This window comes from Dreissena polymorpha, chromosome 3 (assembly GCF_020536995.1).
Source record: "Dreissena polymorpha isolate Duluth1 chromosome 3, UMN_Dpol_1.0, whole genome shotgun sequence".
NCBI classification, from domain to species: domain Eukaryota; kingdom Metazoa; phylum Mollusca; class Bivalvia; order Myida; family Dreissenidae; genus Dreissena; species Dreissena polymorpha.
The window spans coordinates 141,003,742-141,027,196 of NC_068357.1; the positions used below are offsets into that span (position 1 = coordinate 141,003,742).

Here is a 23,455-nt window from a genome sequence, read left to right on the forward strand (position 1 = left end):
GTTGTGATCACGGAGGCTTTGTTTATGTAGTTGCATTACATTGTCAGCCAAGGAGAATCCTCTTGTAGGTAATGCATTGCTTGACAAAGAGGCTTTGTTTATGTAGCTGCATTACATTGTCAGCCAAGGAGAATCCTCTTGTAGATATTGCAATTTGCTTGACAAGGAGTCTTTGTTTATGTAGCTGTATTACATTGTCAGCCAAGGAGAATCCTCTTGTAGGTATTGGATTGGTTATCACGGAGGCTTTGTTTATGTAGCTGTATAACATTGTCAGCCAAGGCGAATCCTCTTGTAGGTATTGGATTGGTTATCACGGATGCTTTGTTTATGTAGTTTTATTACATTGTCAGCCAAGGCGAATCCTCTTGTAGGTATTGGATTGGTTATCATGGAGGCTTTGTTTATGTAGTTGTATCACATTGTCAGCCAAGAAGAATCCTCTTGTAGGTAATGCATTGCTTGACAAGTAGGCTTTGTTATGTAGTTGTATTACATTGTCAGCCAAGGAGAATCCTTTTGTAGGTAATGCATTGCTTGACAAAGAGGCTTTGTTTATGAAGTTGCATTACATTGTCAGCCAAGGAGAATCCTCTTGTAGGTATTGCATTGGTTATCACGGATGCTTTGTTAATGTAGTTGCATTACATTGTCAGCCAAGGAGAATCCTTTTGTAGGTAATGCATTGCTTGACAAAGAGGCTTTGTTTATGAAGTTGCATTACATTGTCAGCCAAGGAGAATCCTCTTGTAGGTATTGCATTGGTTATCATGGAGGCTTTGTTTATGTAGCTGCATTAAATTGTCAGCCAAGGAGAATCCTCTTGTAGGTATTGCATTGCTTGACAAGGAGACCTTGTTTATGTAGATGTATCACATTGTCAGCCAAAGAGAATCCTCGTGTAGGTATTGCATTGCTAAACAAGGAGGTTTTGTTTATGTAGCTGTATTACATTGTCTAATAATAAGGTTATGTTTTGGGTTGTATTATACTTTGAATGTGTTTTTTCATTGGTTGGGACTCAGAGCAACAAGTTCAGTGGGCTGAGTGCTGAACAACAAATCTGAGGATTGCAGATTTGATCACCGGCCTGGGCACATACATGTAACCTCTATGGGTATTGGTCATGAAATCTTGTATACAACCATTCACCCCCTACCTCTGATTTAAATAGAACAGTTGAAAGTTACTTGCATAAGTATGTGCATCAAGAAAGTGTGAGTTGGTTAACTGAAATTAATGAAATACTGTTGAAAATAGCATAATATAATTTAATAAACAATAAACTTGGATCTGAAAATGAGTTGTTGTTTTGTTTTTATCACTTTGCCAATGATTTGATGTTTACATGGCATTACTTTTTTACCAATAAGGCTATGTTGTAGTCAACATTACTTTGTCTGACAATCAGTGTGTTTTACTTTGGCTGAAAATTAGTGTTGTTTTTGATTTGTTAAATTTCTTAAGGACTTAATTAGTATACTTATTGTTTGCATTACATTGTTTGCTAAGGTTATTAAGTTTTTGGTTGCATTACTATATTTGCAAAGAAGGTTATAAAGTTGTTGCATTGCTTGTCTGCTAGAATGATCATGTTTTAGTTGCAATACTACATCTGCCATGGAAGCTGTGAATTTGGTTGCATTAATTTGTCTGCCAAGGAGGATATGTTTTTGGTTGAATTATGTTTTCTGCCAAATGGTACATGTTTTGGTTTCATTTCTTTTTTCCAAAAGAAATAATATTTCTGGCTGCATTATTTTGTCTCCTAAAGAGGTAATGTTTTAGGTTGCATTTTTTTCACTGCCAATGATGTTATGTTTTAGATTTTATTATTTTGTCTGCCGATTTGGATATGTTTAAGGTTATATTATTTTGTCCATTGATAGCTAGGTTTGAGGTTTCATTTCTTTGTTTACCACTTTGATCTCAATTTGGCTGCATTTTTTTGTCAGCAAATTAAGTGTATGTTTTAAGTTGCATAACTTTGTCTGCCTATGAGGTATATATTTTTGGTATTATTACTAAGTCTGCCAAAAAGATCAAGTTATATTTATTTAGTTTGCAAAGAAGGTGAAGTTTTGTGTTGTTTGTTCATAAATCCATCTTTTAGTTCAGGTACCAACATTTAAAGTGAAGGAAGGCTTATATAAAAGGTTTTGGTGGTGATCAGGATCTGTTCAACTGGTAATCTTGAAAGATTTGTAATAAGGTATAACAAGAGCACCGTGTAACGGGTGCCACGCTCGGCTTCGAAAGCTTGTCAGAATTTTCAAGTGACCTTGACCTTTGACCTAGTGACCCAAAATGGGTGTGGCGTGTAGAACTCATCAAGGTGCATCTACATATGAAGTTTCAAAGTTGTAGGTGGAAGCACTTTAATTTTAGAGCCAATGTAAAGGTTTTAGCACGACGGCGGACGACGAGCAGGCTATGACAATACCTCGGATTTTCTCCAAAAACAGCCTCGCTAAAAATACCTTAAGTTTCTTTTCTAAGGGACTTAACCAGTAACTTATTGTACATAAATTAGCAACCAATGTACAGCTCGAGATCAGATACTATATTTGTTTAATTCTCTTTCTAATAACAAGCCAACTCTTATGCCAAACAAGATTTAAAAACATTTTATTAATGAATGAACACTCCCATTAAAGTGCAAATTGTCATTAAGCATTTAAACAATGGGCATTAGACAGTGCTCAACGGCATGTTACATAGCATGACATCTATTGTCTTGTTTTATTGCCAAAGTCAGGCGGGCTAACATTTGCCAGGTTGTTGTATGACACATTCATAATTACAAGAGGTGTCATTTCCTGGTAACATCAGCAGTATGTCATTGTTCTTATGTCCTATTTCTAATAGTGTAGTTCACTAGCTTGGTTGGTAAAACGCTGGAATTCAAATCCACATAAGTTTTGTTGGGACTGGGCATGAAATCCTTTCCACAGACATACTTCGCCTACCTCCCCTACAGCAGTGCACTTAGCACTGGTCCAGCCAGCTAACCCAGAAAAGTGTCAGTTGGTAAACTGAGATATCACAGAAATACTGTTGGAAACTGCAAGAAAGCTCAACAATTACAATAGCACAGTTTTCATGTATGTCACTTAGTATGTTCCCATTATGACACTGTTTATGCTTCATGAATGCCTCTTACATATGATTTATGCATGTTACTGTATGTTTCATGTACATTACGTTGTATGTTTCATTCATGTTACTGTCTATCTGTACTGCATGTCATGTATTTGATATAATATCTTTCATGAATGACGTATATGTCTTACATTTTACCAGAAACCGTCGGAGACGGGTGATGCTCCCCAAAGGATTTTTGGTCACAATATTGCACTATATATTCAGATAAAAGGAAACGTCTTGAGGGGCATAACTTTGGACAAAATAATACCATGGATGGTTTAGCAACTTAAAAATTTCAAAGGGCCATAACTCTCTAAATAAATCATCTAACCAGAACCCACAAATAACATCTCCTCAAGGTAGTTTAGCTTCCCATAAAGCTTCATTGAATTCCAGTCAGTAGTTGGGGAGAAATAGCCCGGACAAGAATTGCACTATATGTACAGTTTATAGAAAATTTCAAAGGGCCATAACTCTGTGAAAAATCACCTGACCCTAACCGACTGATTATATGCACATCTCCTGTTTGTAGTGAAGCTTCCCATAAAGTTTCATTGAATTCCCGTAATAAGTTGCTGAGAAATAGCTCGGACAAGAATTGCACAATATGCACAATGGAAAATTTCAAAGGGTCATAACTCTGTGAAAAATCATCCGACCAGAACCTGCTGGTTATATGCACATCTCCTCTTGAAAGTGAAGCTTCCCATAAAGTTTCATTGAATTCCGGTCATTAGTTGCTGAGAAATAGCCCGGACAAGAATTGCACTATATGTACAGTTAATGGAAAATTTCAAAGGGCCATAACTCTGTGAAAAATCATCCGATCAGAACCGGCTGATAATATGCACATCTCCTCTTGGTAGTGAAGCTTCCAATAAAGTTTAATTGAATTCCGGTCATTAATTGCTGAGAAATAGCGCGGACTAAAATTGTGCACGGACGGACACACACACGGACAGACGAAGCGGCGACTATATTCTCCCCCCAAAAATTTTTGGGGAGCATAAAAATGTCAATGCACATTTAATGTTAATATTTCATGAAAATTGCTAATGAATAATGCTATCATGCTATGGCATATGAATGGAGAATAATGTATATAGTATAGTATATAGCATACATTTAAACTCAGTACTTTGCCAAACACTTTGCTGTTAAAAGCTTTTTGAAAGGCCTTTTCAGGATAACTAAGTGGATATGTAGGAAAACATTAAACCTATATTCGCAATGCACATTTTACATATGCGTTACCATTTCACATTCTCTTAATCTGCCACAAGCTGTTCATTGGTAAAGCGGGCTTTTATAATCAGTTTTCTTTTCAAATCTTTTCAACAGTGTATTTTTTTCCTCAAGGCAAGAAAATACATCCCAAAACAGTTTAAATCCTCAAGTGTCTTTTAGTATTTTGCTTTGTATTTCGAATCCTTGCACTCTTGCAACCGCATAAACTTGTGGGGTTGCTGTACTTATGAGATCTGATATAACAAGAGTTCCACGGTCTGAGACATATGCCCCCCAAACAGGGCTTTGAACTAGTGACCCCAATTTAAATAGGGGTCATCTACTGTCCACGGCCAATGCGCATGTGAAGTATCAAGCCAATCGGTCAATTCGATGATGAGTTATTGACCGGAAACTATTTTCACACTTATTGTGACAGTGACCTTGACCTTTGACCAAGTGACCCCAATTTTGATAGGGGTCATCTTCTGTCCAACACCAATACGCATGGGATGTATAAAGCCAATCGGTCAATTCATTGACAAGTTATTGATCAGAAACGCTTTGCCCACTTATTGTGCCAGTGACCATGACCTTTGACCTAGTGATACCAGTTTCAATAGGGGTCATCTACTGTCCAAGGCCAATGCACATGATAAGTATATAGCCAATAGTTGAGAAGTTATTGATTAAAAACAATTTCACACTAAGTGTGTAACAGTGACCTTGACCTCTGAACTAGTTACCCCAATTTCAATAGGGGTCATCTACTGTCCAAGGCCAATGCACATGAGAAGTATCAAGCCAATCTGTGAATCAGTTGACGAGTTATTGATCAAAAAAGATTTCACACTTAGTATGTAACAGTGACCTTGACCTTTGACCTAGTGACTCCAATTTCAAAAGGGTTCTTCTACTGTCCAAGGCAAATGCACATGGGAAGTATCAAGCCAATTGGTTCATAAGTTGATGAGTTATTGATCAGAAAATATATTACTCTTAATGTGTAACAGTGACTTTTACCTTTTACCTAGTGACCCGAATTTCAAAAGGGGGCATCTACTGTCCAATGCCAATTCAGATGTGAAGTATCAAGCCAATCGGTCAATTCATTGAAAAGTTATTGATTACAAACTATTTTCACACTTAGTGTGATAGTAACCTTGACATTTGACCTAAGGACCCCAATTTCAATAAGAGTCATATACTGTCCTAGGCCAATACACATGTGAAGTATCAAGCCAATCGGTCAATTGGTTGATGAGTAATTGATCAGAAATGAGTTCACACTTAGTGTGATAGTTACCTTGACCTTTGACCTAGTGCCCCCAATTTCAATAGAGTTCATCTACTGTCCCATGGCTAGTGCACACGTGAAGTATCAAGCCAATTGGTTGACAAGTTATTGATTGGGAAAGATTTTCATACTTAGTGTGATAATGACATGACCTTCGACCCCAATTTCAATCGGGGTCAGCTACTGTCCAAGGCCAATGCACATGTGAAGTATCAAGCCAATCAGTCAAATTGTTGACAAGTTCTCCATCGGAAACGACCTGGTCTACAGACAGACAAACCGACAGACATCCAAAATAATTGTGAAAGTGACCTTGATCTTTGACCTAGTGGCCCCAATTTCAATCGGGGTCATCTACTGTCCAAGGCCGATGCACATGTGAAGTATAAAGCCAATCGTTCAAAGAGTTATTGATAGGAAACAAACTGGTTTACCGACAGACAGACAGACCGACATCCAGCAAACAATTTACCCATTCATCTTCGAAGAGCATAAATCTATATACAAATTTAAAATAATATATAAACAGCAGTAGAAATAAGCCCTTGGCTTTGCAATATTAAACTTTGAACTTGGCTAATTTTCATTTTTAAGATTAACATTCTGACCATGTTTTATAAAGATTAAGTCATAAAGGTAGCTTCTAGAAAAAATTTAAGATTTGATATGCTGACCTAGTTTTTTAACGCAAGTCACCTCTATAGTAGTATTAACGATTTTATAAGATTATACCTGGTGACCTAGTTTTTTTTATGCACGTGACCCAATTTCAAAGTCAACCTAGATATTGTCAAGATAAACATTCTGACCAAGTCACAACTGTGGCTTCTTGAGTGGTGGTAACAGCCTTTTGCTATGATATGATTTGGTGACCTCATTTTTGTACCCACATGACCCAGATTTGATCTTGGCCTAGTTATTTTGAGATAAACAATCTGACCAAGTTTCATCCAAAATTGAGAAATAAATTTGCCTCTACAGTGGTATCAAGGTTTTTCTAAGATTTGACTTTGTGACCTAGTTTTAGGATGCATATGCATAATTGACCTATATTTTCATTCCTTATTGATATTGGTAAGATTAACATTCTGAACAAATTATATCAAACTTTAGTGTAAATGGGGCCATTGGTAACAATGTTTCTCTAAGATTTGACAAGGGGACCTTATTTTGAGCCAGATGTATATTTTGCCTGGATATTGGTAAGATACAATTTTTGAAAATGTTTCATTAAGGTTGAGTAATAAATGTGGCCACTAGAGTAGCATTAAGGTTTTTCTATAATTTGTTTTCTATTAAGTGAACTAGCTTTTGGACACATATGACAGAGATTCAGAAATGTAGCCTGTAGAGTGGTGATAAAGTTTTTTTTAAGATTTGACCTGGGGCCTAGTTTTTATACACATTTTTCAATCATTCTGCTAGGTTTGTATCAAAATTGGGTCATTAAAGTCGCTTCTTGAATGGTAACAAGGGTTTTCTTAGATTTTACCTGTCGACCTAGTTTTCCAATGCACATAATGCAGGTTTTAAATTCTGATATAACAAAATGTGGCCTCTAGAGAAGTAAAGAGCTAAAAATTGCAAAAGAATGGTTGCAATTATAAGAGGAAAAAAACTACATTACAATCTGATAATAGTGCCAGTAAAACAGCAATAATTCAACTAGAGCTTTATCACAGACGTGACGAATACCCCCTCATGTTGCATTGACACAGAATATTTTGCATGTTGTCTTCACAAAATCAGTGACCCCATGACCTAGTTTTGGGCCTGGCATGGCCCATGTTCGAACTTGGCCTGGAGATCATCTAGATAAAACTTATGACCAAGTTTGGTGAAGAGCAGATGAAAAGTACTTGAAATAGGGAACACCATGCTAAATGTGAAAGGCACTAAGTGACCCCGTGACCTAGTTTTTGGCCAAGCATGGCCCATGTTCGAACATCGCCTAGAGATCATCTATATAAAACTTCTGACCAAGTTTGGTGAAGATCAGAAGTAAACTACTTCAATTAGAGAGCAGGCACCATGCTCAATGTTTAAACGCACTTAGTGACCCCGTGACCTAGTTTTTGACCCAGCAAGGCCCATGTTCGAACTTGGCCTTAAGATCATCTAGATAAAACTTCTGACCAAGTTTGGTGAAGATCGGATGAAAACTACTTGAACTGGGGAGCGGACACCATGCTGAATAATAAACAAGAGCACCGCCTTGCGGGTGCAGACCGCTCATCTATTTTCTTTTTAAAGGTGAAGGGACTCTCATTTTCAATAACAAAGGAGGGAGGGGTGGAGTGAAGAGGGGTGCATTGTGTGGGGGTGTGGACATTTATTACATTATGTTCCAAAAATGCAAAAAAAAAGGGAAAAAAAAATTGGGGAGTGGGGGGGTGGTGGGGGGGGTGGGGGGGGGGGTGGGGGGCGTGGGGGTGGGGATTCTTGGGTGCGATGGTTGGAGGGTATTTCAAACATAAAATAATAAAAATAAATATTTGTTTTTTAACAGTTTCAAAAAAAAATTGTGTGGGGGGGGTGAGGTGGGGGGTATAGTGTGAGGGTGTGGTGGTAATTTGTGAGATGATCTTAAAAAAAAATAAAAAAATAAAAATTAGGGGGGGAGATTCGGGTGGGGGGTGGGGGGGAGGGGGGGGGATTCTTGGGTGCGATGGTTGGACGGTATTTCAAACATAAAATAATCAAAATAAATAGTTTTGATTTTTAACCGTTTAAAAAAAAAAAATTTGGGGAGGGGGTGGGGTGGGGGGGGGGGGTATAGTGTGAGAGTGTGGTGGTCATTTGTGAGATGATCTTAAAAAAAAAAAAAAAAAAAAATAGGGGGGGGATTCTGGGGGGGGGGGGAAGGGGGGGGCACGGGCGATGGTTTGGGTGGAGTCTATTGTGGTATGTCAGGTAAGAGTAGTTTTGTCAAAGTATCAATCAAATCTAATCATAAATAAAGAAGTTATGGCAATTTTAGCAAAATTTAATAATTTGACCTTGAGAGTCAAGGTCATTCAAAGGTCAAGGTAAAATTCAACTTGCCAGGTACAGTAACCTCATGATAGCATGAAAGTATTTGAAGTTTGAAAGCAATAGCCTTGATACTTAAGAAGTAAAGTGGATCGAAACACAAAATTTAACCATATATTCAAAGTTACTAAGTCAAAAAAGGGCCATAATTCCGTAAAAATGACATCCAGAGTTATGCAACTTGTCCTTTTACTGTACCCTTATGACAGTTTGCGAGTGTTCCAAGTATGAAAGCAATATCTATGATACTTTAGGGGTAAAGTGGACCAAAACACAAAACTTAACCAAACTTTCAATTTTCTAAGTATAAAGAGCCCATAATTCCGTCCAAATGCCAGTCAGAGTTACATAACTTTGCCTGCACAGTCCCCTTACGATAGTTAATAAGTGTTGCAAGTATGAAAGCAATAGCTTTGATACTGTAGGAATAAAGTGGACCTAAACACAAAACATAACCAAATTTTCAATTTTCTAAGTATAAAAAGGGCACATAATTCTGTCAAAATGCCAGTCAGAGTTACATTACTTTGCCTGCACAGTCCCCTTATGATAGTAAGTAAGTGTTTCAAGTATGAAAGCAATAGCTTTGATACTTAAGGAATAAAATGGACCTAAACACAAAACTTAACCAAAATTTTCAATTTTCTAAGTATAAAAAGGGCAAATAATTCTGTCAAAATGCATGCCAGAGTTATCTAACTTTGCCTGCCCAGTCCCCTCATGATAGTAAGTAAGTGTACCAAGTTTGAATGCAATAGCATTGATACTTTCTGAAAAAAGTGGACCTAAACGCAAAACTTAACCAAAATTTTCAATTTTCTAAGTATAAAAAGGGCACATAATTCAGTCAAAATGCACGCCAGAGTTATCTAACTTTGCCTGCCCAGTCCCCTCATGATAGTAAGTAAGTGTACCAAGTTTGAATGCAATAGCATTGATACTTTCTGAGAAAAGTGGACCTAAACGCAAAACTTAACCGGACGCCAACGCCGACGCCGATGCCAACGCCGACGCCAAGGTGATGACAATAGCTCATAATATTTTTTCAAAAAATAGATGAGCTAAAAACGCACTAAGTGACCCCAAGACCTAGTTTTTGGCCTGGCATGGCCCATGTTCAAACTTGGTCTAGAGATCATATAGATAAAACTTCTGACCAAGTTTGGTGAAGATTGGATGAAATCTACTTGAATTAGAGAGCAGACAACATGCTGAATGTTTAAAAAAAACATGCTGAATGTTTAAAACGTACTAAGTGACCCCAAGACCTAGTTTTTGACATGGCATGATCCATATTCAAATTTGACCTAGACATCATCTAGATACAACTTCTGACCAAGTTTGGTGAAGATCGGATGAACACAACTTGAATAAGAGAGCGAATGCTTAATACGGACCGTCTCACAGACTTACCGACAGAGTCAGACAGACAGACAGACAGACAAGTTCACTCCTATATTCCCCCTAAACATCATTTGTGGGGGAATAATTACATGAGTGATTGAGAATAAAATGGCATTATGAAATCTTCTTGAATTTTCAAAGTTTTTTATATTTATCTCACTTTTTCAACAGAGCACTCAGGCAATAAACCATACTCTTCATGAAAGCCAAAATAACCAGCTCCAATACTTAAATTGCTCACAATGTAAGCCACTCTCGGAGGAAAATCAGGCTTCATGCCCGAGCATAAAGTGGGTCTGAGTATAGTCAGCGCAGTCCGGACAGGACAGGTTAATCTGGGACAATAATCTTACATACATGTGTTTAAAAGGGCTGACAGACTTAAGTGCAAAACTGTTAGTTTCCGGCCCTAAAATAAATCCCACCAATCTGTTGCCAAACACTCAGTTGTACACCAAACATGGTTAATTACAAGAGTTTTCATATGTTTAACCCTTTGCATGCTGGGAAATTCTGCTAAAATGTCGTCTGCTGAATTTCTAAAATTAGCATTTTCTTCGATTTTTTTTTTTCAAAAAATACTATCAGAAAAGCAAACAGTTTGAATCCTGATGAGACGCCACATTATGTGGCGTCTCATCTGGATCCAAACTGTTTGCAAAGGCCTTTAAAATTCGGGTCCAGCCCTGAAAGGGTTAAACAACACCCTGCATGTGTTTGGTGAAAGTTTACATAACTTAGTAATTCAAAATTTATTTGGGCAAAGAACAAACAATTGTTAGCATTACATCCCACGGTAAAACCTTAAATCATCATTTAACAACTGCTGTAAAAATTAAACAGGTTTTGGTTGCACCTATGATATCATATCAGATGATTTAGCCATTTACTGTAATGAGCTTTTAATTAACACTAATATAAAGTATATGTACATCATAATGGAGTGCGGGATATTTTTATTATTTGTGAAGAGAATAAATTGGCTTAGAAGGCAGTCAGATTGTATATGTTATATAGGACCACAGAAAGAGCTATTATAAATGGCTTGTGATAGAGCGCATTTAATAGAAGAGGTTGCTGAATAATTTATTAGGCATGTGTATGGTAATACATTAACACTGTGTCACAATGTGTTTTATAAAATCCATGAATATTATTGTGAGAACAACTTCTTATGCAAGAAGAGTGAAAGAAACCCACACTGAATTATGCTGATTTTTTTATTTTTTTTACATGTTAAATACATTTTTAAGTAGAGCATTTACATGAACACTTACTGAACTTTATTATGATTGAGGTGCAGAGAGATAATAAATTAGTTTTCAGATTCATGATTGATAAAAAACATACGTCAAATTTTGTAAAGAAAAACAACCGTGATTAAATGTGCTTTTAAGCGACACATTTAAATGTACACTAACTGAACTTGGGGTTATGAATGAGGTGTGGAAAAAATATGAATGAGTTTTCAGATGTATGATTGATATAAAAAAGTACGTGGGATATGATATAAAATATGCGTTCTACTGACGAGATGGACCAATTTAAACTTACTGAACAAAATGTCTACTGTCACAGGTTTATGAATGAGAAACCAACCAGAACAAAAAAGCTGTTAAAAACTTTCAACATGATAATTTATTGGTAATCAAAGTCACTGTGTGGTATACTATGATAACAGAAAACAGTTATTGTCAGTACATTCATTAGTGCCGAGAGACCGTTGGGCACAGGTGCCTAAATGAGATCTTATGTAAACTATCTGAAACATAAACAAATACTAAGGTAGCAGTAATCTGTACCAGGTAGAAACAAGTTGTAATGGTAATAATACGAAATCTATTCATCAGCATACAGGCTCTTATTTCTACTTATACCACAGCCATTTCACGATTTTGGCCTTCTATCAAATAACGTATTTTGCGTGAGCTGTTGGCATTTGGCGCGAACTGAGACACAGTGGCAACAATCAAGTGACTGAATTGTGATACATACTGTGACGAATCATTTCTTGTGTATGAAAATGACATCTTGGTGTTCAACTGAATGAGCTCAATATTACAAATGTCACTTTCAGGATATTTGCCAATACTCAACAATCACTGGAGAAAGTTCTATGTGCATACAAACATAAATCTATTGGATTTTTAAACTGGAATAAAATTGCCAGATTTTGGAATACATTAAATTGGTAAAAACAGTTAAACCTAAGAAATATTCCAAGAAAAATTGTAGAAATCAACAGAAGATAAAAAAAATTATATTTGATAACTGCATCATTTTGATAAATTTGAGACTAAACACACCTTCTGAAATTTCCAGGTTATCTTATAAATTGGATCGCCAGTGCTGGTGCTTGTATATATATTACATACATCTTGATTTTAGCAGACTCTGTACCAGACTTCTTCACTGTACACATTGGTTAACTATCATTCAAGGCAGAGAAAAATACCGAAGTTGAACTTTAAAAAGGACATAAAAGTGCACTGCTTAAGTTTTGGATTCATGAAAAGATAAATTTGTGGACACATTTGTGTTTACCAGAAATTTGTTTGAACTACATTCATACAAATAGCTAATCCAAGTGAATTTTGTTCAATAGATTTGAAAACTTATATAGGTGATTTAACACTTACTGGAGTAGTTTTAAAGAAGTGTATATGGGCATTCAATTCAATAAGGAAAACGCTTAGGATATGTTATACCTTTATTAAGTTCAGACTGTGGAGTCTATAGTCATTAATCTTGTGAGTGACAGATTCACATATTAATCAAAGAAAGAGGTCAACATCACAGAAAAAGGTCACCAGACAGCAGCGGGCAGAAAACACCTGAGGCTTCACCCCACTAACATCAGAACTCTGCTGTGACACCAACTGAAAATGGAGCTTACAAGAGGACTTGTTTGCATTTGGACTTATTTTTCCACATTTAATTTAGGTAAGGCTTTAAAAAAAAAAGATATAAATATTATTTAAAAAATAAATAAAAAATTATCATTAAATTAGTGGCCAAATTGATCAATTAAAATACAAATTACCAATAACATGTACCATTTATTTTTGTTAAATATTTACAAAGTAGGCATAAACATTTGTTAACAAGATAGCAAATAGGATTGACTGCATTATTATGTACATTATGGATTGTTTAAAACTGTTAACAAGATAGCAAATAGGATTGACTGCATTATTATGTACATGATGGGTTGTTTAAAACTGTCTTATAAAAGCACATGTTCTCTTCACTAGTTGTTCCAATCCCATATTTACATTGACACAAATTGATTGTACATTCAATTAGTATTCACAATAATGACACTCCACTGCTCTTTTAAAGGAACATGCTGTCATTTCAAAAGGTAACTTGATCTTTTTATTGACATTGCCAATTATTATAAGTTTATATGTATCTATATCTTCCAAATAGTCTTTTTACATTATAATGCATCTGATTAGATGATTTACATTATTTAGGTTTTTAATCCCTGAATTCAAAGATGAAATCATTTATGCAAAAAGTCAAGGAAGACGAGTTTATATAAGATATACAACACAGCTTTGAATGTTAATGTTAAAAAAAAATAAACTTTATATTTAATATTGACCCTCTTAAAGTAAATTCTGATTGCAATCATTTACATAAAACAAAGTTTCTATTAATATAATAACAATTAATTAGATTTAATTCAACCACTTAATATGTTCCTCCTTCAGTACACAAAGGACAACAAAGACAGAAGTAAACAAAACAAGGAATGTTTTGTTTTGTAGTTACAGAATTTATCTGGCATTGTTTTGAATACAAACAAGACATGATGTGGAAATGTCTGTTTTTCTTGTGGTGCACTTGACATAATGTTTATTTGCATTCTATAGCTGCGTTGTTCAATAGCTGAAAGATGGAAATAAGAGCTTTAAGATTTGAATATCTCAAGTGTTCTCACTGTCTGTATAAAACATTATGCAAATGTTTTCATTTCCCTATGCATGTATTCATAGGAATATCCAGCGACTGTTATTTACTTGCAAAATTAATTCAGCACTTCAAAAGTTCTGACAGTGAGAAGAGCCAATACAAATAGATATATCATAACTAAAAGCTGTATAAAATGTTTAAAGTTGTCGGTATTACACATACAAAGTGGTTGAGAGAGACAACAAACCAACTTTAAAGCTGTATCCTTGTTCAGGATGACATTTTTATGTGGGTTGGTAGTATTGTTTACAAGGCCTTATCGCTAGATATCCTTGATAGTTAACTTATCTTGCACAAATCAATCAATCAATGGCAAAGCTATACATCCAGGTCATAATAATTGATAAGCTTTATATATTTGTTGTATTGGATTTCAATTGTTATACAAAACAATGTGGATATAGTAAAGAAAAAACATGAATATATACATTTTTTTCGAAAAGATTATCAAGTTGCTTTTATTGTCATTTTATTTGATATTTTCTCAAATATTACTGTGATGTAGCCTTTTAACAGGCTAATATTATGGAAGTGTTTTCCCTGTTATAACATTAGCCGTAAACTTTTGATTAAGCTGTAAAAACTGCAACCAACATTGCCCTTTTAGGCCATACAGAGTTATTAGCCTATGTGCATTTCAATATTGATAGCCTGGTATGGCTTTCAAGGGAATGTATAATGTCTTAAGTAGCAATCAGATACCACATTTTAACAGCTTCTTACAAGATGTTTAGCATGACAAAGGGACATTTAATCTTGGTACAATAAAAAGCAAATTTTATTCTTCATGAATCAGTCATCATTGCATACATGGGGCTATTTGAAAGCATAATTTATATTAAACCTGTCACACATGTATAGCTCCATCACAAGCTCTGAAGCTTACAAATATATATGAAATTATGTGCATGGTAATGACGTATTATTCTTCATCCTGTCATATAAAATTGAGGATAATGGTCTCATTTCAAAGATGTTCTACATATTTGTCTATTTAAGCACTTTAAAATACAGTGTAGTGAAGCACATTCAGTGACATTTTTCATTGAAATCATGTATAAAATATAGAGTAGTGGGACACATTCAGTGATATTTTTTATTGAAATCATTATTACAAATTATTAAAATTATACTTTTTGCACATGATAAGAATAATTTATGATTTTAATATTTATTTTTCCTTGGAGCTACTAAAATAAAATTACATTCGCTATACATTTCAAAGCATGTAAGTTTGAATATCAAATCCATAAAAAACCTTCATGGGCCAAAATCAACAATTTTTCTCTTAACAAAGTATTATTTATGGCGAAAAACTCTTGCTAATCCACTGGAAAACACTCAAAAGCTTTTCTGGTTTGCAGCTATTTCAAGGGTAATTGAGTTCAAGTGAAAAGTTTCTAGGCTGCAATCAGCCAACTCATCAATTGCAACTTTTTTATACTCACTAATAGGTATTAACAAGGGTACTCCACCCATTTACAATGATTTTTACCTCTGTTTTTTATCTTCATCCAAACCCGCTGTGGTCCTATCGCAGGAATCAGAGGTTTATGAATCAAAGAAATCAATTATTTACCTGGAATATGCTCTTGCGATAATTTTAATCTGCAATTATGCCATTAAATCAAAGCAATTTGGCAACGCTTCAAGACTATATTGTATAAACACCCCATATGCAAAATTCTTATTTAAAAACTGCTGATGCACTTCAAATAAATGAGCCTAAAAACTGGAAGATACTAATTGCCAAACTTGAAAACTCCATCTGAAACCAAGAATGCTTTTAAGCAATATGCCATACGGGACAGAAAACATTAGCGTACTTGACAATAACACTAATAATACAAATATAACAAGGGACAAAATTGCCACAAAACCAGGTTTTCAATGGGAAAAAAAGTCTGATAATGGGAGACAACTCAAACTGAACTGATTGTTCATAGTTACCCCCTTGTTTAAAAATAAATCTATTTTTAGTCATGGCGACCTTGACCTTGGAGATATTGACGTAATTCTTTCTTGCGACACACCATCCAATGATGGTGAACAAATGTGCCAAATGATTTTAAAATCTCACAATGAATGACATAGTTATGGCCCGGACAAGCTCATTTATGGCCATTTTTGACCTTCGAATTCAAAGTGTGACCTTGACCTTGGAGATATCGACGTAACTCTTTCGCGCGACACACCATCTAATGATGGTGAACAAATGGGCCACATGATTTTAAATTCTCACAATGAATGACAATTTATGGCCCTGACAAGCTTGTTCCGCCCGCCCGCCAGCCAACCTGGTTAAAAAGGTGTAGATACACAGGTTACATATATAAACTTTGTCAATTTTTACAGTTTTACTATCATGAATCTGTTCCAGAGAGCTCTCTATTATACAGGATTGCCTCAGGGTGGCTGGGAGTCTGACTTACAGAGTGTCTGTAAATTATAACTGACAAAATAATATTGATTTGTGTGAATTCAGTTCGTTAGAAGCTGTGAAGGAATTTCAGAATATGGTACATATTGATGCTCTAAGAACAACATCGACAACGACTTTTGAGCACACAGATCTTAAAGAGGTCACAGCTTACCCCTATTTAAATTAATGTTCATAATGTCAATACATGTTTTTAACTCGTGTTGTCAAAACATAATTATTGTTTATGTATTAAACCTCACTTGACCAATGTACAAGCACATTATCTCTTGTTCTTAGGGGATATTTCTTGATTATTCCAAACATAATTTTATTTTGAAATTGGTAATATTTCTTTAAACATAAGAAAATATAATAGTTAATCTTAAAGATAATTGTGTTCAAAAAATGATGCAAGTTATTTTGTGACTTTAAATTATGAATGTCAAAGTCAGTCAAAAGTGATTTGATAACTTGAACAACTGTCACAATGGTTACAAAGTTACTTTTTTACTCTTGATCAGACTAATGGAAGAAAATTTGGTGTATGTCTTAAGTATTACGAATGCTCGTTGTTACACATTTAAAAAGAAAAAAGTTTTTAACATAATATTGAAATACCATTAATATTGGCATTCCAGTGGTTTATTATAAGGGATGTAGAAGTGATAAAAAATGTTACCAATGTGCTGTTTCAAACAGTGGAAAATTACCATAATTATCCATAATTTTGCCAGTTTTATTGTAAATCTACTTCTATATTATGATGTTTGATGTTATTATTCTTGCACATTTCTGCAGTTAAACACTTTTCAGAATGTAATTAAACAGTGGAAAAAGGCATAAAATAAATATAAATTTGTTGTTTTGGGTACTTTATTGATTATAATTCACTAAAATTTTCCATGAATTTTCTTCAATAAAAATTGATGATAATCACCTAAATGATGAAAAATCCTCAATTTAATTCTTCGTGAAACAATTTTTTCTACTCACCATGCGTATATGTAACCACAGTAGCAAGGCAAAAAGTACCTGTGTGACTAACATACATACTACAGAGGGTGACTAACAGACCATAGGTGCACAACAAACAGAGGAATATATATAGTAAACTCTATAATATATGAGCATATTATAATAAGATATTGCAAAGATGTTAACTGGTGATAACAATATAAAGATGATTTGACATTTTATTGCTAGAATAATTAGGAAAACTTCTATAAAATGATGCTTCTCATGAGGGTTTTTTTTCTACTGAACTTTTTTTCTGTATTTGTCCTACTTTTTCAAAAAATCTGAGTAACAAAAGTATTGAAAAAAAAACAGTCCTAAATGTTTGATATTGCTTTAGTTGCCAGTTTTAAATAAAGTTATTTAAAATCAATTGATCATTTGTTTAAGCTACCGGTAACTTCTTACTTTTCTTTAAAGCATCTTTGGACAGTTATTTTACGTAAGGAGGTTCTGATTTCATGAATAACTTGACAATTAACAGAAGCCTACAGAACAGGTGGTATCATCAATTGTTAATTGCTCATGATTTGCCTGCAGATTGTCATGCACGCTGTTAATAATACAACTGCAAAGTACTTCATGTCCGCCACTGGGCTTAAAACACATAGTTGTGATGTAATTAATTATTTTATTCAACAAATCCAAGGCCATTTGAGAAATGGAACTTGCATGAAATTGCATGCAACATTCATTCATTCTTACACTCAACTATCAACACTCAACCAAGTTATGGAACTATTTCTTTTGTGCATTATCAGGGGTTAATAAGTCAATGAATCAATCCTATTAGAACAGGTGCGACAGGATTTTGTTGTACTTTATTAAAATGAAACATGGTACATGTATATGCTTTGCAAATCCAACAGGTGGTTTAAAAAAAGAGAAAAGATTCACCACAAAACCCACTGTCAATCTTACAGCTGGCAATATGTCAGTAAGATTAATGCTAAAAAACACAAAATGTCTTCATTTTATAACTTTGGTTAGGCACATGACAAACTATCCTAACCAGTATCATTTTAAAAAAAAACTTGCCATCTAACATCCACTATTGTTAAACTTCTATTTGGTCATTGAAACTCTATCACTTACTGCCACAAAACTGACACACTACCACTCCCATTTAAAATCACATTGGTAAGAAAATACTTTTAAGTACCTTTAAATGGTTACCTGCTGTTCTTTTAAACCTGTATTAGTTACAACATCCAAGATCTTTATATTCATTGTAATACATTAGAAAATCGAAAATTAACATCAAACTTGCCATTAAATGTCTTCTTATTGTAGCACTTGAAATATAGTCTGAATCTTCACTAATACAGTAATCTATTTTTATTATTATTAAAAGAGTAACATCCCTTTAACACAAGGTTGTCCAACATTTAATTTGTAATTTGTCCAACTGAGGCCAACAAGAATTAATGGGGGGGGGGGGGGGGGGCGGGGGGGCGGTTGCTGAAATCAGGAAAATTGGCATAGGATTAAAAACTAAAAAATGCCCTACATATGCTGTAAATATTTAATCTTTGATATTATATTCGAATACATGTCCTTTTAAAAATTATAGACAGTCTCTTTTTATGTCCCCGCATCGAATGATCGGGGGTATATTGTTTTTGGTCTGTCTGTCTGGCCGTCCTTCAGTCCGTCTGTCTGTCATTCTGTCCCAAAACTTTAACCTTGGTTAAACTTTTGCAATAACTTTTGCAATATTGAAGATAGCAACTTGATATTTGGCATGCATGTGTATCTCATGGAGCTGAACATTTTGAGTGGTGAAAGGTCAGGGTCATCATTTATGGTCAAAGGTCAAATATATGGCTTCAGTAGGGGGCATTGTGTTTCACAAACACAGCTCTTGTTTAAGATTAAAGCAAATTTAGGCCAAGAAACTGAGAAATTGATTGTAATTGCAAATGTCAATTGGAACAGGATGTAAAACTTTCATGTGTGACAATCCTTATTGCTTGTGGTCTAACCTCAGAATAATTATATTCTTGGTAGAATGTGTTTACTGTGAACATTTACATATTTTAATGTCAATTAGCACGCAGATATATTAGCCCAGTGACTGGCTGAATCACAGACAAACCTAGGCCACATTAGGTCAAGTTCTTCTTGCTAAAAATGTTTTTGCAAATTGTTTCATGTTTCACATCAAATGGAGGTGCACATAACTATTAATAAGGCACTTAGGAGAAAGCCACAACTTCCAATGCTAAATGCATGCTTCCTTCACTTTTCCAACCATTCTCTACTGTTGTGGGTAAATATAGGTGTGAACAACTTCAACAAGGTAGCAAGGGTTTGAAAAGAATAGAAATTATCAACGCCCTGATGGCATTGCAGTTGTTCCGATTTAATAACCTTAGACAAAACTTATCATTAAAAATTCAGTTATCGCCTTTTGAAAAACAGTCTGGTTTAAAATAAACACTATCCATTTACATTTATTGAGAGTTTGTCTTAACACAAATGTTGATATGTGTGTGCACTGTTTAGAATCATATGGATGTAACAATGATGCAGTTTAAAGTAACATTTCTATTCAAAATCAACGAAAATTTCGTATGATTGTTCGTAAAATAAACTTAACCAATTAAAACTCAGTGTTCCTTATGGCAATTGTCGAAATTTCAACGCCAGATGTGGTCTGATAAAATCGATGTTTGTAGATACAAAATGCTCGTTCTTATTATTATTTTTCATATCTATTCATAAGACACATGAACACACTAACACGGTGTAACACAAATAAATAAAAACGAGCATTTTGTATCTACAAAAACCTAAGTAATCATACCACATCTAGCGTTGAAATTTTGGCTATTGAAGAAACACTGATTGTTAAGGTGTTAACTTTATTTTACGAAATACTTAACGAAATTTTCGTTGATTTTGAGTGTTATAGTGACTTTAAACACTCATTACAATTGACATGACGCCTTATCTATGATCGCTCCGCCCACTTAATCACGTGGCTCAGCGGGTAGCAAACCTAGACAAGCTAACATCAAAATGGCTTCATTGCCTATATACTGCATGTAGATTAACGCGATATTCCGAATTATTTTTATGGACTTTTTGACACCATATGACACTTGTATAAGGGGTTTGTGTCATTTAGTTATTCTGCAAATGCAGAAAATATACGTTTATAGAGAACATCAGCTAATTATAACGGGTTTTTCGGTACATGGATAACGCTCTCAAACGCTTGCGCGCTGACCGAAATCGAACCTGTTATTACGTGTGATGTTGGTATAAGCAATATATTTAACACTTCTTCAACGGCATTTACCCATGTTATTTACGAAAAATTTCCACTCGTGTATTTGACACGAAATAGTGCTTTTAACTGGGATTTCGGTGAAGTTTTACACGCTTTCTAACACCGAGTGTACCAAAATACCACATGTTATTACGTATAAAAGTGATATTAATAATATTAAACATTGCTTATGGGACATTTATCAATCACTATAATTGAAAGTGCAAGACAGCACAATAAGTTTGGTCATTGTCATATATAAAGTAGCGCTGTATGAAGGGGAATTCAGTAAAGCAACCTGGATCAGACGCTGGCGCAGGTACCCCCTTCTCCCAAGTTCGGCATTTATTGGTTATATCAGTAATAATTAATCTTATTATGTGGCATTTATCCATTCGATTCTATTAAAATAGAAACATATAATCGTTTTCACTTGTTTCTGACACACACAAAACTCGATTTATAACAGGGATTTCGTTAAGTTAAGCAAAGTTGGTACCAATCTCCTCTATTATTCTACAAGCACAAATGATATAATTCATACTTAATAATGCGTAGTTATTTCTAACATAATATTTCCAGTTTTTTTAAATAAATAAATGCTCCATAAGGGTGATCTCGGTAATTCTACACATTGAAGCTTCCACTTGCTCTTGTCAAGACCGCATTTCCGCGTTTGAAATGGTATATATTTAATTAATCTAACTTATGGATACCGAATGTCAGAGTTACATAAAACCTATTCACACCGTATTTTCCTTATTTCATTTCCGCTTTTTTCGAACAAATCAAACAAAACTCATTGAAAAAAAAAGAGAACTAGGCATTCAATCTCAAAGGTGGATTAAAAGCGTCCATTGGTGACATCACATGTCTGCACATGTGTAGATACCGTTATTAATATAATATATCACGTGTCATCTTCTAATAACATGTATAATGGCAATAAAGTGCATTACTATCAGAGTAATAAAACACAGCACAAATTAGGCTTCATGCTGGGTTTTATTTCTCTTTAAGTAATGCAGATGAACCTCGCTTCTGTATATTAATGACCTAGTAACTGATAAAACTATTTTTTTAAACATGAAATATTATGTGATAATCAGATCGATAACATAAACTATTTAAATCTGCTAGTATATCCGATAAAAATATATTATAATTGTCTTTGACAGTGTTGACGTTCAGTTGTTCGTGGTGACGACCGCATGCATTTATACATCTCTTACACTTCTCAAGACCTCTTTTCGGCTTTAGAAACGATAAAAATTAAATGTCACCAACTAATCTTTCAGGATATCGATTGTCCGAGTTACATAGTCCCCAACGACACCGTTTAACCATTTTTAATCTACTTTTTTAAAGAGGAAAACAAAAGAAACTCGCTAAAGTAAAAGTGAACCTATACATAGCTTGTCTAGAAAATGGCGGACAGTTCGTTGCTAACTAACGCACCCGATTAATCGATCGCTGATTGGTAGATCAGTTCTTAGATAAGAACTTGATTGACAGGCGGCGTCATGTCAATTTAGAACATATAAATATGTTATCATGCTTAATTTAGGGCTGTAACGAATACACTAGGTAGCGAATATGATACATATCATGAATACACGGTGGCGAATACGAATATTTATTCATGAATATGAATTTCACTGAACAAAAGTAATACTGACAACTTGACATGACATTATATAGTATGAAACTATGGGTATTTGTCAATTTGATTTATTGAGTATCATTGCATACTGAAAATATGAAATATTATGGAATGCCATTACTGACTTCATATGACTCTTGTCGTTGTTTGCAGTACATTAATCATTATTTTCAGTGGAATATACATTATGCTTTGTGCAATTTTCTTTACGTTCGGTACATTCGTCATTGTATGCAGTAGTTAAAGCATAACGCGAAGTAGTAACAAACATTATGTTCTGTCCAAACTTCTTGACGTTCTGTACATTCAACACTATGTGTAGTAGTTTTATCATTATGCTCTGTGCAAACGTCTTTGCGTTCGGTACATTCGTCATTACGTGCAGCAGTTACATCATTATGTGCAGTAGTAACAACATTACGTGCTGTGCAAACTTCTTTCCGTTCGGTACATTCGTCATAACTTATTTTGTGTAGTAATTATATCATTTGCGCTGTGCAAACGTCTTTACGTTCAGTACATTCGTCATTACGTGCAGAAGTTACATCATTAAGTGCAGTAGTAACAACATTACGTGCTGTGCGAATTTCTTTCCGTTCGGTACATTCATCATTATGTTAGTAGTTTTATCAGTATGCGCTGTGCAACCGTCTTTACGTTCGGTACATTCGTCATTATGTGCAGCAGTTACATCATTATGTGCAGTAGCAACAACTATACGTGCTGTGCAAACGTCTTTCCGTTCGGTACATTCGTCATGACTCATTATGTGTAGTAGTTTTATCAGTATGCGCTGTGCAAAACGTCTTTACGTTCGGTACATTCGTCATTACGTGCAGCAGTTACATCATTAAGTGCAGTAGTAACAACATTACGTGCTGTGCAAACTTCTTTCCGTTCGGTACATTCGTCATTATGTGTAGTAGTTTTATCATTATGCGCTGTGCAAACGTCTTTACGTTCGGTACATTCGTCATTACGTGCAGCAGT

The 23,455-nt window shown here is 34.8% G+C and overlaps 2 protein-coding genes across 3 annotated transcripts in view; one reads left to right on the plus strand and one right to left on the minus strand.

Annotated features, from left to right (window-relative positions):
* The window catches only part of LOC127871699 (protein phosphatase 1 regulatory subunit 36-like), a 129,811-nt gene that overhangs the window by 68,112 nt on the left and 38,244 nt on the right, over positions 1–23,455 (minus strand). The gene's annotated exons all lie outside the window — the stretch shown is intronic.
* The window catches only part of LOC127871700 (neural cell adhesion molecule 2-like), a 41,559-nt gene continuing 29,559 nt past the window's right edge, over positions 11,456–23,455 (plus strand). Inside the window, exon 1 of one of the 2 annotated variants that reach the window (XM_052414832.1) lies at positions 11,456–13,051. In XM_052414832.1, coding sequence (XP_052270792.1) covers positions 12,994–13,051 — 58 coding nt within the window. In that variant the 5' untranslated portion in view covers positions 11,456–12,993. Of the gene's footprint in view, positions 13,052–13,215; positions 13,473–23,455 lie in introns of those variants that run through there. The other variant, XM_052414833.1, reaches the window with a different exon arrangement.